The 15,639-nt window shown below is 37.4% G+C and overlaps 1 protein-coding gene across 3 annotated transcripts in view; it reads left to right on the top strand.

Annotated features, from left to right (window-relative positions):
• Positions 1-15,639, top strand: part of NR2C2 (nuclear receptor subfamily 2 group C member 2) — an 84,639-nt gene that overhangs the window by 7,287 nt on the left and 61,713 nt on the right. The window contains exons 1-2 of one of the 3 annotated variants that reach the window (XM_045990354.1): positions 3,878-3,892; positions 7,016-7,099. The exons of 1 other annotated variant lie outside the window; for it this stretch is intronic. In XM_045990354.1, the coding sequence (XP_045846310.1) occupies positions 7,040-7,099 (60 nt within the window). In that variant the 5' untranslated portion in view covers positions 3,878-3,892; positions 7,016-7,039. Of the gene's footprint in view, positions 1-3,877; positions 3,893-7,015; positions 7,100-15,639 lie in introns of those variants that run through there. One more of the 3 variants, XM_045990353.1, reaches the window with a different exon arrangement.

Below are 15,639 nucleotides of genomic sequence, written 5' to 3'. Positions count from 1 at the left end.
TTCATCAGCTATAGAATGGATACATAAATTATGGCATAGTCATATATTGGAATACTGTACAACAATGAAAACATTAACTGTTGATGTTTATCACAAAAATAATGAGCAAAAGAAGACACACAAAAAATGTATTATAGCTCAAAAACAAGCAAAACTAATCCATGATAATAGAAGTCAGGAGAGAGAAGGGAACTAAATAACAATGCGGGAGTACAAAGGAAACTTTTGGGGCTGCTAGTAATGTTTTCTGATCTGAGTGTGTACATGTGTATTCACTTGATGGAAATTCACTGAGTGGTTTATGAATTGTGCACTTTTTATTTGCATATTGTACTTTAGTAAAAATTTTTACTTTACAAAAATATGGTAAAATTATCCTCATTGTTTTAATCAATGTGATTATTAGATAGGTAACATTTTAAGGGAAAGGTGTGTTCAAGTTCCAAAAGAACTGTCATGTTACTTACTATCTGAGTGGACTAGGTCAGAAATTTCTTTGAGCAATACTGAACATAAATCACATATTTTGGATTAGTGGTATAAATGAGTTAAGTGATCTAGCTTACTGATGAACACAGTTTGCTCACTTAGATAATTAACTGTCTCCTGTCACTTTTTAAATTTCTCTCCTCTTCTGTTTTCTGGGAAACTATTTTGAAGGGCACTGTGGTATAGATCGAATGTTGTGATTTTAGAGGCAAAGAGGCCTTAGATTCCTAAGTCATCTCTTACTAACCAGATGACTTGAAACAAGTTGAAATTCTGAGCTGTTTCTTCTATGTTTGTGGAGCTAATAATACTTAGAAGGAGGGGGTATTTTAAGGATTAAATGATCCCTAGTTTGATGTAAGGCACATAGTAGATGCCCAGGGAAATGTGTCCTGCTTTCCTTCCATCCTTCTATCCATGGTTCTGACTAATAGAAACAAAAAGAGTGCATATAACCTTTACACTTGGGCCCTTGGTAAGAGGGAAATCACCCACAGTGTACATGATTTCTTAGGGACAGTCTCATACAGAAAATTGTAGTGCTGCTCCCATAGAATAGGAACTCCATGTAGATGAGAGTCACTTCTCCTCCCCACTATTCACTCACTCCTTACCTCCCCTCCCCTCCCCATCACACAGAAAAAAGGTTTCCTATGGGTGGCAGGAAACTAATCTTTGAGTATAAATAATGCCAGGATTTCTGATAAAAGGATATATACATACCTGGGGGCTTCCGGGTGGCGCAGTGGTTAGGCATCCGATTCTTGGTTTCAGCTCAGGTCCTGATCTCCCGGTTGTGAGATCCAGCCAGGGTTGGGTTCCCTGTGGAGTCTTCTTAAGACCCTATCCCTCTACCTCTGCCCTCCTCCCTCCCCACACGCACTCACTCTCTTGCTCTCAAATAAATAAATCTTTTAAAAAAAATGCATATCTGAACTTGAGGCATCCCAGTAAGCATGTTTTCTATTGATGAACACTTACATTCAGTATGCCACCTGAGTTCCATTTCCTGATTTCAAGTCTTCACCTGTGTATTTTTATTTTTTAATTCTCAGGCAATCCAGATTCTTCAATTTTTATTTTCCAGTGAGTACAAAAAGACTTCTGACAGTCACAGCATAATAAAACTTAAACCAGATACTTTGTACCTATCAAGAAGGTCTATACCCAGTAGTATTTTACAAATAATTATTACCTTATTTTTTTGTTTTGTTTTGTTTTTATTTATTTTCAGCATAACAGTGTTCATTGTTTTTGCACCACACCCAGTGCTCCATGTAGTACGTGCCCTCCCTATTACCCACCACCTGGTTCCTTAACCTCCACCACCACCACCACCACCCCCGCCCCTTCAGAGTCCATAGTCTCTCATAATTATTACCTTATTTTTTTTAAGATTTTATTTATTTAATTGACAGAGAGAGAGATCACAAGTAGGCAGAGAGGCAGGCAGAGGGAGAGGAGGAAGCAGGCTCGATCCCAGGACCCTGAGATCATGACCTGAGCCGAAGGCAGTGGCTTAATCCACTGAGCCACCCAGGCGCCCATATTACCTTACTTTTAAATATTTGTGAGGTTTATCCTAATTCAGGCCTTTTATTTTTGCCAAGATGAATAATTTAACAATGAATTATAAACGCTGCGTGATCATATTCACATTTCATGTGGTTCTTATGTCAGAATGAGAGACCTATTCCTAGTTATAATACAGCTTACACAGTTTGAATTTTTGCTTTCAAATTTCTTTGAGAAAGTAAAAGTGTCCCGATATCCTTATACCAGTAGTAGCTACCATTTACTGCATGTCTGCTATGTGCCAGGCTCAGTGTTAGGCTCTTGACATACATATTTAAGATCTGATCTTCAACCTTCCAGTAACCTCATGCAGTATGGTGTCAGATCAGCTTAGTGTCAGAGCCTCAAAAACCCAATATATTTGTTTAAATGGGAAATGTCAAGACTAGATGTTTTCAATGTTACATAATCATGGGCCATGCACTACATAAATATGGATGATGTGAATCAGTTATTGTGAAGGGCAAGGCAAGCTCACTCATTCCTCTCAGTGAAGACAGAGTTTCCTTGTCCCAGGACTTGTTTATTGTTATTTGAGACACTGGCTCCCAAACCTGCCCCTGTGGAGAGCATAGCTGGTCTATCCTGGCGACTGACCTGGGGATTCAGGTGTTCCCAGTTGGATCCCAGTTTTCACTACAGTGGGGTCTGTAGCCCTGCCTGACCAAAAAACCCTGGTTGCAAAATTTGGTCAGCTGTATACTTTGGTGAACCCAGAAGAGTTGATTCAGAATCACCATTGTGTTCTCTGTTTTTTTGTTGTTAGAAGAATGACAAATCTCTGGTAGTTCTCTCTTGTCAACAGTGTCAGCCTCTATCTTCCCCTGACCTCTCCAGCAGTTTCCCACCTGATTGCTGTTCTATTTTTCTTCATACCTGCTGTTTGAGGTGTCCCTTCTGCCTGGAACTCTCTCCCTGTCATCCCATTCTTTGCTTGCTAAATTTCCTCTTCCTTCAAGACCTAGTTAAAATAGCTCCTCTCCTATGAAACCGTCATTGGCTCCCACAGGCAGAGAGAGGAGCTTTTTCCTTTGGACACTCATTGTAGCATTTACATTGCGTAGCTATTACAGGTCCTTAAGTTTTTCAGGGACAAGGACTTTCTCTTCATTCTCTTCCTTTTTCTTCCTCCTCCTTTCTTCTTCTTCTCAGTAATTGACTGCCTAGTTCACAGAAATTGCTTTCAAAGGTTTGGTGGTCTGGAATTTGATTATATAGGAAAATACTCTGTACCATAGGAAAATACTCTGTAGTAGCCTTTTTTTTTTTTTTACTTAAGGTACTTGGTCTTAAAGCTCTTTTGGCAACTAATGAGGCTCTTTTTCAGAAGCACTATTGTGCATGTGGGCAATCTTCAAGGGTTAAGGAGCTGAGTGGGTAAAGTCCCAGCCTTTGACGACCTCAGGTTTCTGTACCAAGAGCTACTTTAGTGTTTTGTCCACAGTGATTACTACAATGCCTGGAGTGTAGTAACCACTCAGTAAGTGTTAGTTACTATCAGTATTACACTTACTGATTGCTGCACACTTACTTTGACTCTACCAGCCAAGAATCGTTAGTGTTTTGTCTAATTTGTACTATCAAAACAATAGATTGTTCTCTTTTTCAGATCAAATGCAAAATTATATTGTGCTAGTGAATATGGTTTTTAGAACTACATGTAGATACAACCGACTGTCTCCTGGAGCTTCTCATTCTAGGGAAACACCCCCTAATTGACAACTATTGCCCGGTACCCTTTCCAAAACTCTCTTACCTTCCTTCTCACTGTGATCTTATTGTCTCTAGGACTGCCTGTGGCTGCAGTAGCAGTAAGAGAAGCTCTCAGGTGAGAGTCTTACCCCGACATTATCTTTTTTTTTTTCTGGGGTGCACTTTAGTTAAATGTTTTCCCTCACTTCTTAACATTGCCTGAGGATTTCATCTTACTTCTTATATTTTGATATTCTAGAAGAAGCCTCTGTTTTATTTATATGTGAAGATAGGATATGGTTTGTGACAATATATTTTCAAAAGTGATGAAATGGAAAATAATTTTCTGAAATAATCCTCTCACTTGCTCTTGCTGAATTTAAATCTTTATTGAAAGCACTTACTTTTCATAGTTTCTCTTCATCTTGTCTCTCCCACTCTTATTCTCACTCTTTGTCTCTGCTTGTTTTTCCAGAAGGTGCACATTCCTCCTTGTTCATTTTTAAGCAGCTTTGAAAGTTGCTGTTGATGATGCCTCATGCTTTGGAGGGAGAAAACCAGCAGTGAGATCAAGAATTTTAAGAATTCAAATCTGTAAAGAAAGGTTGCTGTTCTGGTTTTGAGTGCTTGAGATGGTCCAGGAAGTTGGTGTGTGGAGAAGAGAGCAAGGTGCTGGGGGGGCAGGAGGGCACTTGCCCTAATCGAGAGCACCACTTCTTATAAAGCTGCAGTAATAAGATAATGGTAGTGGTGTAGAGAAAGGTAAGTAGAACAGTAGTGGAACAGAATGGAGAACTTAGAATTATAGCCACCCATACAGGGAAGCCTGAAATAGGACAGAAGTGGCATTACAGATTAGTAGGGAAAAGGATAGATTGTTCGTTAATGGTGCTGGAAAATTGACTATCCACACAAAAGGAAAATTAACTAGATTCTTACTCTTTATCAAACTCAAGAATCAATTTGCACATAGATTGAGGCCTTAAATGTGAAGGACAGGGACAAAGCTCATAAATATTTATAAGAAATACGTAAAATTATACTTATGACCCTGGAGTAGGATAGAATTTTCATAAATAAAATGAAGTACAACCTGTAAAATAAATGTTGATAAATTCAGCCTTATTAAATTTAAGAACTTCCATTCATCAGAAGACACCATAAAGAAGGTGAACAAATGAACCACAGGGTAGGAGAAGATAACTTAGCTTAATATTTAGAATATCTAGAATATTTAGCTTTTTTAAGCTGGTAACTTCTCTTTGACCTGGTATCTATAATCATTGATCATTAGCAGTATCTTGGGACAGTCCTCCCCTCAGCCTTATCTGAGGCTGATTGGTCCTGCAAATTTAATGTTAAAGGAGCCATTATAGAAAGTTTTCTGAGTTACAAAGTCTCTATCAGGGAGTCATCTGTATAATCTGCTTCAGCTCAAAACTGAAGGAATCAAACTGCCTGTTTTAAGGAAGCTCAATAGAAAGATAAACTTTTCTAGCATTTTTTAATTTTTCTACTACTCAGTATTTCCCTAAGAATATTTCTATAATATTAAAATTCATGCATTTCTTGCAGCAAACTACAGTTCATAACAGCAACAGAAATACTAACAGGACCTAAAAGTGGTAAAATTAATAGTTGCAGCTGCATGTTTGGATTTTATTTCTTAATATAAAACACCTACTAGCTATCTACCCATTTGGTTTCTTTGAGACTTATTTACTATTTTGAGGAAAAAGATTAGAACTCTAGACTTTAAACATGCAGTAATTATGTTTTTAAAAACTGTCAATAGACTTTTCTGGTACCTGTGAAATGATGCTTTTTTCTTTCATTTCTGTTAGTTGGAACCAAACTAACTGGGAAGAAAGACCAGAGTGTTTTTCTGAATCACTGACACTGGTGACCTGGTTTCATTGTAGCAGGTGGTAAGGTACCTGTTCTTACAGGATTTTGGCTCTTGGAGGTAGGGTCCAGTTCTTTTATATTTGTCAGTCATAGTTTTCATGCCTCCATTTCTCCCTCATTGCTATTTTGGCAATAAAATAATCTGAAGGGGAATTGTGTTAATAGATATGGCTATTTAATAGTAGATAGAATCATTGGAAAGTTACCAGAGAGTAAAAGAGTTTCAGAGACCAGAACTTACAAGTATAATACTTACTTGAGGTAAGAACTACAGGAAAGTGTTTTGTAAAATTGCATAGTCTAGTTTATGGTAGAGGGAGGGCCAAGCAAATAAACTGTATATGCATTTGTGTAGTAGTGTATAGTTTTTATATGTATTGCTAGAAATACATTATACTTTTTTTCTTGTATTCACATGGGACCAGTGCCATCACTAATCAAGTCTTTCTGATTTGTCCAGGAATTAGGTCCAAAGTGGAATCTCTTTATCCTGGATTCTTTGTGGAAGAGTTATTGGAAGGGGGTTAGGGTCTGTTCAGTGGAGCTGTGTCTTTAGACCTGAAGAGACGAGGGGTCTGTTGCATTAACAGTGCTTGCATTCAGGGGATCCTCCCCAGGCTAGCACAATTCCTGGTTTGGGGATGATTTTTCATAATTTTTACAGATGGTGGCACTATTTTTTTCCTGTGAATAGAAAGCTGAACTATCTGGTTTTCTAATTTTATGAGGACTTTAAAATAAAAATTAACTTATGGGCATCACATTTATAGCCCACATTTTAGCACTTTAGTAATGGAGTCTTCTTACTTCTTTTCTTGTTTAGTCCTGGTGTTTGCCTTTCAACCTCTGAGTGAGGTGTGTTAGCATCTGGACAGGGTTTTGCTTCTCACATTGCCACTTTACGGTAACAGAAGTATAGTTGTTGATAGCAATCTCGTGCTCTGAATCTAACTTTGATCTCACACCTTTTTCAGATAGCCACCTTCTTTTTCAGCATGCTGTGACAGAGAACCCATACCCAAAAAAGTATGATTCCCACCTCCCTGAGGGGTGAACCAAGCTGTTACAACCCAAGAGACCTGATAATTGAAGTTCCGAATTCATCTTTGTCTGTGTTTACCAGGAGAAGTCTTGTTTCCAAATTGAAATGTTTCTGCTAATTAATTTTGGTACCTGTGATTGAAGAAGCTGGTGCAGCATATCCAGATATGCTTAGCCTTGTAGCTGTGTCTTCTGTAGAGGGCAGAATCTGCACAAGATAGCACCAAAGATGAATTTTGATTTCTGATTTTTTTTTCAAGTAGCCTGGTTTCTCCCCACCTGATAGAAGTTGCTGCATCTTTCCAAACAGGTTCTCTAATGATCTTGCTTCACCATGGCTACAAATATGGAGGGGCTGGTTCAGCACAGAGTGGGGACCCAGCAGGTGGCTGAGGTGAGTGATGGGCTAGCACAATAGCTGGCATCCTTACTTTTGAAAGGAAAAATACATCAGTGTGCTCTGTTGTTTGAAAATAGTCCCAATGAAGTCAGTATATGACCCAAGTCCAAAGCAGGATGCTGCAATGGAAGAAAAAATTAAAAATGACGAGAACATTTACTCTTAGTGTTTCTTGACATGAGTAGGGTGGCCTAGCTGCATGACTTTTAAAAAAACTCACCTTAAATCTGAAACTGAAAGAATCCAATGCCTGTCAAACCTGTGATTATAGTTTTAACTCCAAGGCTCTTAGTTTCTTGCACACTTGATACTTTGTTAATACTGTGGTATAGAGGATTTGGGCAGGTACTGAGAAATCTAGAGGTAAATGAGCCATTGGACCTCCTTTAGTGGCCTCAGAGACTGGTTAAGGAGTAATTATAAAGCAAGATGAGAAGTTTAACTCCATGTGAGGAACATGATTATCCTGGAGAGCGTTTTGAATAACAAGCATTTGTCAGAACCAAAAGAAGTGGGGTAAGGAACTCTACAGCTGATGCTGGCAAGGGCACCCTAAGTCAGAAACCTATGTAAGGTCAGGACAGAGGCATGAAATAGCTGGTGTGTTCAGGCATCTTTGGGTTTAAAGAAGGGAAGTAGAGCCAGATCTTTTCACTCTGTATCAGGCCTATGCAAGGGCTTTAGTCCTCACGACATCCATTTAAAGTTGGTATGATCATTATTACAGTTTTATAGGTGAGGAAACCAAGGGGCAAAGACAGAAATAATTGGCCAAGGGTACACTGACCTAGTTCTGTTCCACTTCTTCCAAAGTTCCTCCAGTATCATGCATCCTACTGTAACCAGGAACCATTAAAAGGATTCACACTTGCACTTTTGAACCAATACTCATATTTTTAAGGCAAAGATGCAAATTTACCAAGGAAAAAAAGAAAGAGCATTTAAAGAAAGAATTTCAAAAGATAAAGTAAGAACACACATGCCAGTTTAAACCAATAAAAATGGTGAGCAGATTTTCCAAATTTTGGATCAACCATTAACTTTAAGGCAATAGTTTAATCACCTTCCCCCAGCAAATAGCGATTAATATTAACTGAAGATGAAAGGTAGATTTCATAAATTTTTTAATATTGCATTTTTGAAAGCATTATCAGAGCTGTGAAAGTATTAAGTTTAAAGTGCTTGTGTTTCTTTGTTGCTTTAGTTTGTGGTAGGAATAATTATCTTGGAAATCATTGTTGGTTTTTCAAAGTTAGGGTTGTTGTGCATTTGATACAGTTTCCGGCTGAAGCTGACTTGGAGACTGATGTTGGATCACTGCTTGAAGAGGTTTACGTTAATTCTCTAGGGGAAGAGATTAGTATAGTAACTTAAAGTAGTAACCCATAGCAGTTTATAGGCTAATCTAAGTTTTGTGTATGTAGACAGAAAATTTGCTAGCTAAAATGTTCTGTCAAATATCTTATTTTCTTCAGGAAATGGAATTTCGTATATTAACTTAGTGTAACTACTGTTTCCCATGACAAAAAAAAGTGCATTTTTAGGAGACTTCTTAAATAATAGAAGGCATTCTTAGTTTGGAGTACAAAAGCAATCTTATTTAAAGTATTCCCTAGATTTCCTTGCTTTTAGTTCAAGGGATAAGTGTGTATGTGTGTGTTCTTTGAAATTGTTTTTTGAAATTTTGAGTTTAATAACTTTAAAGTACATATAATAACTATATAATATTAGATGAGCTAAAAGAGTAAGAGAAGGGCGCCGGGTGGCTCAGTGGGTCTAGCCTCTGCCTTCAGCTCAGGTCGTGATCTCAGGATCCTGGGATGGAGCCCCACATCAGGCTCTCTGCTCCGCAGGGAGCCTGCTCCCGCCACCCCTGCCCCGCCCTGCCCCACCTGCCTCTCTGCCTATTTGTGATCTCTCTCTCTCTCTGTCAAATAAATAAAATCTTTAAAAATAAATAAATAAAAGAGTAAGAGAACCTACAGTTCATCATTTCAATGCTGAAGTATTTAAATTGAGGAGTTATTAATAATCACTTTTGGATAGTTGTTTGTTCAGTCAGCAGACAGTGAGGGGGCACACCCCTTCTCTGCCTTCCGGCCAGCCAGGCCACACAGGTAAATAATAGGTCAGGGTTTCTGCTTACCAAGAGCTCTCTATCAAAGGTGGTTCAAGCACGATACTGGCCATGATAATAGAAGTGAATAGAAAAGGAAAGGCTTTCCATAGTAGAAAAGAAGATCGGCAAGACCAGACAGATTGGGATTTAAATTCAGGCCCTGCCATTTGCTATCTGGGTGACCACCTTGCTCCTCAGTTTCCTCATCTAGAAAATGAGAGTAATAATAGTACCTATTTCATGGCATTGGTGTGAGAAGTCATTGAAATAAAAATGTATGAAGAGGTTTAATAGGTGCCATGCTTTTGCTCCATGAGTGAGATACAGCAACATTGTCAATCATGTAAATTATTTTCTCTCAGGTCCCAGATCAACCTTTTTCTATCTAGACCAGATAAGTCCTAAATACCAAGGTAAACTACAGAAGTTGGATAATACAAAGAAACAACCTGATGGCTTACAATGTTCTCAGATTTATTCAGTTATTCAGAGACAGTTTAATATAGTGGTCAAGACGGTAGACTGTAGAGTCAGATGGCCTAGATTTGAATCCTGGTGCTGCACCTAAAAACTGTGTGACCTCTCTGTTTTTTGAAATTGGGTTTTTTTTGTTTGTTTGTTTTTGTTTTTTGAAATTGTTTATGATGAATTAGTGTTAATTCTTTTTTGAATGTCTGGTAGAGTTCAGCAGTGAAACCATCTGGGGTTGAGGGGTTTTTTGCAGGTAATTTTTTGGTTACTAATTCAGTCTTTTTCATTTGTTTTAAGTCTGCTCATACTGTTTCTTCTCAAGTCAGTTTCTGTAGTTTGTGCTTTTTTGAGAATTTTATCCATTTTATCTAACTTATCTAATATGTTGGCATATAATTGTTTACAGTATTCCTTTATAATCCTTTTTATTTCTCTAAATTCAGTAGCAATTTCTTTTCATTCATTTGTGATTCTAGTAACTTTAAATCTTTCTCTCTCTTGATCAGTCTAGCTTAAGGTAGGTCAATTTGTTGATCTTTTCAAAGAACTACCTTTTGGTTTCATTGATTTTTTTTTTTTAATTGTTTTTGTATTGTCCATTCACTAATTCCCACTCTAAGTAAACCCTAATGCGATGCCATTTTGCATCCACTAGAATGACTAGAAATAAAAAGTCAGATAACAAGTGCTGCTGAAGAGGTGGAAAAATTAGAAACTTCCTGCATTCCTGATGGGAATGTGAAATGGTGTAGCCACTTTGGAAAACAGTCTGGCAGTTCCTCAAAAAGTTAAACTTAGAGTTACCACATGACCCAGCAGTTCCATCCTTAGGTATACTGTTGACCCTTGAACAGCACTAGAGTTGGGGTGCCAGCCACTGCACAACCAAAAATCTGTGTATAAGTTTGACTCCCTGGAACTTAACTACTACAATAGCCTTGACCAGAAGGAAGCCTTACCAACAACACAGTCAATTAATATATTTTTATGTTACATGTATAAAATACCATATATTTACAATAGTACCTGACTTTTTCTTTTTTTTTATTTCTAGACTATTCATTTCATCTGCGAGTTTTTTTCAAATTGTCACAGATCTCCAAAAAATTTGCCAAAGTGTGGGGAAAAAATCTGTGCATTAGTGAACCATGCAGTTCGAACCTGTGTTGTTCAAGGGTCAGCTGTATACACAAGAGAAACAAGAACATGTCCACACAAAAACTTATACACAAGTATTTATAGCAGCATTATTAAAAATAGCCAAAATGCGGTGCCTGGGTGGCTCAGTGGGTTGGGCCTCTGCCTTCAGCTGGGATTGAGCCCTGCATCGGGCTCTCTGCTTGGCAGGGAGTCTGCTTCCCTCTCTCTCTGCCTGCCTCTCTGTCTGCTTGTGATCTCTCTCTGTCAAATAAATAAATAAAATCTTAAAACAAAAGTAGTACATAAGCAGCCAGATGCCACTGCCAAAATTAAAAAGTATTTTCCAAGATAAAAGAATTAAAAGAAATGGGGGGACAGAAACCTAAGAGGATTTGTGATAACTTACACTTATTAATTAGAATCACATACTTTCCAAAATATTAAAAGATGATTTACATATACAATAAAGTATGCATTAGAAAACAACCATATATACAGGTGGATTCCAGTTTTAAGTGTTTATACCAAATATTTATAGCTGTATACCATCTAGTATGTAATACAGTGTGCCAGGTATCATGCTAAGCTTATCATCTCATTTACTACTTCCATTACTCTACAAAGAAAATATTACTTTCCCCACTCTAAAAGGAAACTGAGAGGTAGAGAAATGAGATTACTTTGCCAGGTTTCAAACTCTTACGTGACTTGACATCAGAATCCAGGCCTTTAATCACTATCTAGTAAGTTCAGTTTTTAAAATATCCTAAATACTAACAGTGTTTTTAGTTTTATAGGTTATGGACGATTTTCTTTATACAAACTTCATTTTCCAAGTTTTAATTGTAACACTGTTATTTAAACAATTCAACAAATTATTGATTCTTTCCATGGTCAGAGTGTCAGAAGCATGACTAAATTCGAGCTTCTGCAGAATCTTTGTGCTATGGAGTTGACTGTGAAACTTGATAAAGGATAATATGGTTAATTTTTTTTTAAAGATTTATTTACTTATTTTAGAGATAGAGTGCAAGTGGAGGGGATGAGCAGAGGAAGAGGGACAAGCAGACTCCACGCTGAGCACAGAGCCCAACTTGGGGACCTGATCCCACAACCCTGGGATTATGACCTGAGCTGAAATCAAGAGTCAAACACTTAACCAAGTCATCCAGATGGCCCCAATATGGTTAATTTTTTAAAAAGTATTAGTTGAGGGGCACCTGGTGGCTCAGTGGGTTAAAGCCTCTGCCTTCGGCTCAGGTCATGATCCCAGGGTCCTGGGATCGAGCCCTGCATCAGGGTCTCTGCTCAGCGGGGAGCTTGCTTCCCTTTCTCTCTCTGCCTGCTTGTGATCTCTGTCTGTCAAATAAATAAATAAAATCTTAAAAAAAAAAAAAGTATTAGTTGAGAATCTGTAGCTGTAGCAGTGGAAGATTGAATCATACCTAATAGTAGCATTAGTCTTGCTTTTCATTTGTGAAATAAACGGATTTTTGAAAGGGCCTCACTATTTTTTAAGCTTTTATTTCCCTCTATAGCTGGAAATAATAAAACACACAAACACCCAGACTTAGTGTTTCTTCATATTGCCTACATGAAATAAAGATACTTTTTAACTCAATGTTTTCATTGAGAAATTTAAGAGTTAACTCATTGGAACTTTTTGAGTTACTTACTGGTTGGCAGAAAGAGACTATTCATGCACCCAAACTGTAAGTTAAGTGTGTATTTACACAGTGGGAGGGAGGTGGCGTCACAGGTCTTGGCAAAACCTTTTCTTGGGCCCTGGGCTAAGGGGCTCTTAGCCATGAGATGCTCTTTGAATAGGAAGATCCAGTCACCACAGAAAAAATAGCCAAATTCTTACGACCCCATTATTCTTTTTATCAGCAGGGCTTGCATCACCATTGGAGAAAACAACTCTTCCATGTAAGGGAATGTTTAAAAACATACAGCTCTCCCGGTTCTTGAACAAAACTCTAAAACTCTGTATTGGCAAAACTATATTCTCAAGTGGAAAAAAGCAAAGTCATTGCTCAGGTTTCAGGTTTCCAGTGTCCTCAGGAGACCAACTCATTACATTAAATTCTGTTATTCTGCCCTCATACAAAAAATTTTCTTGTCAAAGTGTAGTACATATACAGAGATTTGAAAATTGGCCAGTACTACGTTCAGCTTGAAATAGGAAACAGCAGGCTCCTGAACCACCCCTACCCCTTCCTTATCCCCAAGTCTCCCTCTCTAGATTTGATTTCTTGTGGTATTTAACTCCTTATTTCTAAAAATAACCTTCCCCTCCCTTTTTTGTTTTTTAAAATCAGTGTTAGACGTTGTCTTTTTGGGGGGAAGGAGTGTTGTGTTGTGTCTTGTAGTAAAATACCAAATTCACCATTATAACCATTTTTAAGTGTCTGGTTCTGTGAGATCAAGTTCACATTCACATTTTTCAACAGCCATCACCACCATTCATATAAGTGGAATCTCATAATATCTGTCCTTTTTGATAGGCTTATTTCATTTAGTATAATATCCTCAAGGTTCATTCATGCTCTACATATAATAGAATTTTCCTCCTTTTTAAGGATGACTAACTGGCGCAGCCGGGAGAACATGCATCTCTTAATCTCAGGACTGTGAGTTCAAGCCCCATATTGCACATAGAGCTTACTTTAAAAAAAATTATCTTCCTTTTTTTTAAAAAAAAGGCTAAAAAATATTCCATTGTGTGTATGGTACATTTTGTTTATCAATTTATCCATCCATGGCCTCTAGGCTACTATGAAAAATTCAGCTACGAATATGGGAGTACAAATACCTCTTCAAATATATGATTTCAGTTTTGGGGGTTTATACCCACAAGTGGAATTGCTGGATCCTATGGTAATTCTATATTTAATTTGTTGGAGAACCACCATACTATTTTCCTTAGCAGTGGCACCGTTTTGTATTTCTATCAGCAGTGCACAAGAGTTCCAGTTTTTCCCCATTCTCCCAAACACTTGTTATTTTCTGCTTTCTTTTCTATAATTGCCACTCTAATGAGTATGAAATGATTTTTCATTTTGGCTTTGATTTACACTTCCCAAATAATCAGTGATGTTGAACAGTTTTTCATGTGCTTATTGGTCCATTCGTATATCAACTTTAGAGATCTTCTTTATTCACAACCTTTGCCCATTTTTTAATTGAGGTGTTTTAGTCTTACCAAGTTGTAGGAGTTCTTTACACAGTCTGGATAATAAAGCTCATCAGAGATAAGCTTTACAGATATTTTCTCCCATTTCATGGATTGTGTTTTCACTGTCTTGGTAGTGCCCTTTGAAGCAAAAAAAGTTTTTAGTTTTGATGAAGTTCAGTTTATTCATTTTCTTCTTTTGTTACCTGTGCCTTTGGTGTTGTATGCATGAAATCATTGCCAAATTCAATGTTGTGCTTTTCCTCTATATTTCCTAGAGTTTCATTGTTTGGGCTCTTATGTTTAGGTTTATGATCCATTTGTGTATGGAACAGCATAATGGGCCAACTTCATTTTTTTGCATGCGGATATCCAGTTTTCTTGGCACCATTTGTTGAAAAAAGTGTCCTTTCTCCCGTTGAATGGTCTTAGCATCCTTTTTGAAAATCATTTGACATAAACACAAGAATTTATTTCTGGTTTCTCTGGTTTTTTTAATTATGGTAAAAACCATATAACAAAATTTATCATCTTAACCATTTTTAAGTATACATAGTAGGGTTAAGTATATTCACATTGTTGTGCAGTGGATCTCCACAGCTTTTTTATTTTGTAAAACTTAAGCTCTATATCCACTAAACAACTACCCATTTTCCCTTCATCCCAGCCCCTGGCAACCATCATTCTTTCTGTGAATCTGACTACTTTTTATTCTTCACATAAGTGGAATCATAACTTATCTTTTTGTGACTGGCTTAGTTTTAGAATAATATCCTCAAGGTTCTGAACTCTCTGTTCTGTTACACTAGTGTGTATGTTTGTTTTTATCCCACTGCCATACAGGTTTGATTAATGTAGCTTTGCGGTAAGTTTTGAAATCAGGGGGGCGCCTGGGTGGCTCAGTGGGTTAAAGCCTCTGCCTTCGGCTCAGGTCATGATCCCAGGGTCCTGGGATGGAGCCCCACATCGGGCTCTCTGCTCCGCGGGGAGTCTGCTTCCTCCTCTCTCTCTGCCTGCCTCTCTGCCTAGTTGTGATTTCTCTCTGTCAAATAAATAAAATATTTAAAAAAAAAGTTTTGAAATCAGGAAGTGTGAGATATCAATCTTTGTTATAATTTTTTGAGATTGTTTTAGCTATTTGTGTCCCTTGACATTTCATGTGAAAGTTAGGGTGGGTTTTTCGATTTCCATAAAGAACATAACTGGGATTTGAATCCCTAGGGATTACATTGAATCTGTAGATGGCTTTGGGTAGTATTGTAATCTTAAAAATATTAAATCTTCCAATACATGAACATAGTATGTCTTCCATTTATTATGTCTTAATTTCTTTCAACTGTATTTTGTAGTCTTCAGTGTTTAAGTCATTTACTTCCTTTGGGTAAGTTTATTTTTTTTATTTTGGGGGGGTGAGTTTATTTTTAAGCATTTTATTCTTTTTGTGCTATTGTCAATGGAATTGTTTTCTTAAGTTGCTTTTATCATGTTCACTGTCAGTGTATAGAAATGCAACTGATTTTTATGTGTTGATTTGTATCCTGCAATTTTAATGAATTGTTTATTCTAACTCTGTGTGTAATCATTAGGATTTTCTGTATGGAAGGTCATACTATCTGTGACTAGAGATAA

This window comes from Meles meles, chromosome 20 (genome assembly GCF_922984935.1).
Source record: "Meles meles chromosome 20, mMelMel3.1 paternal haplotype, whole genome shotgun sequence".
In the NCBI taxonomy this organism is placed as follows: domain Eukaryota; kingdom Metazoa; phylum Chordata; class Mammalia; order Carnivora; family Mustelidae; genus Meles; species Meles meles.
This window is presented reverse-complemented; position numbering and strand designations above follow the sequence as displayed.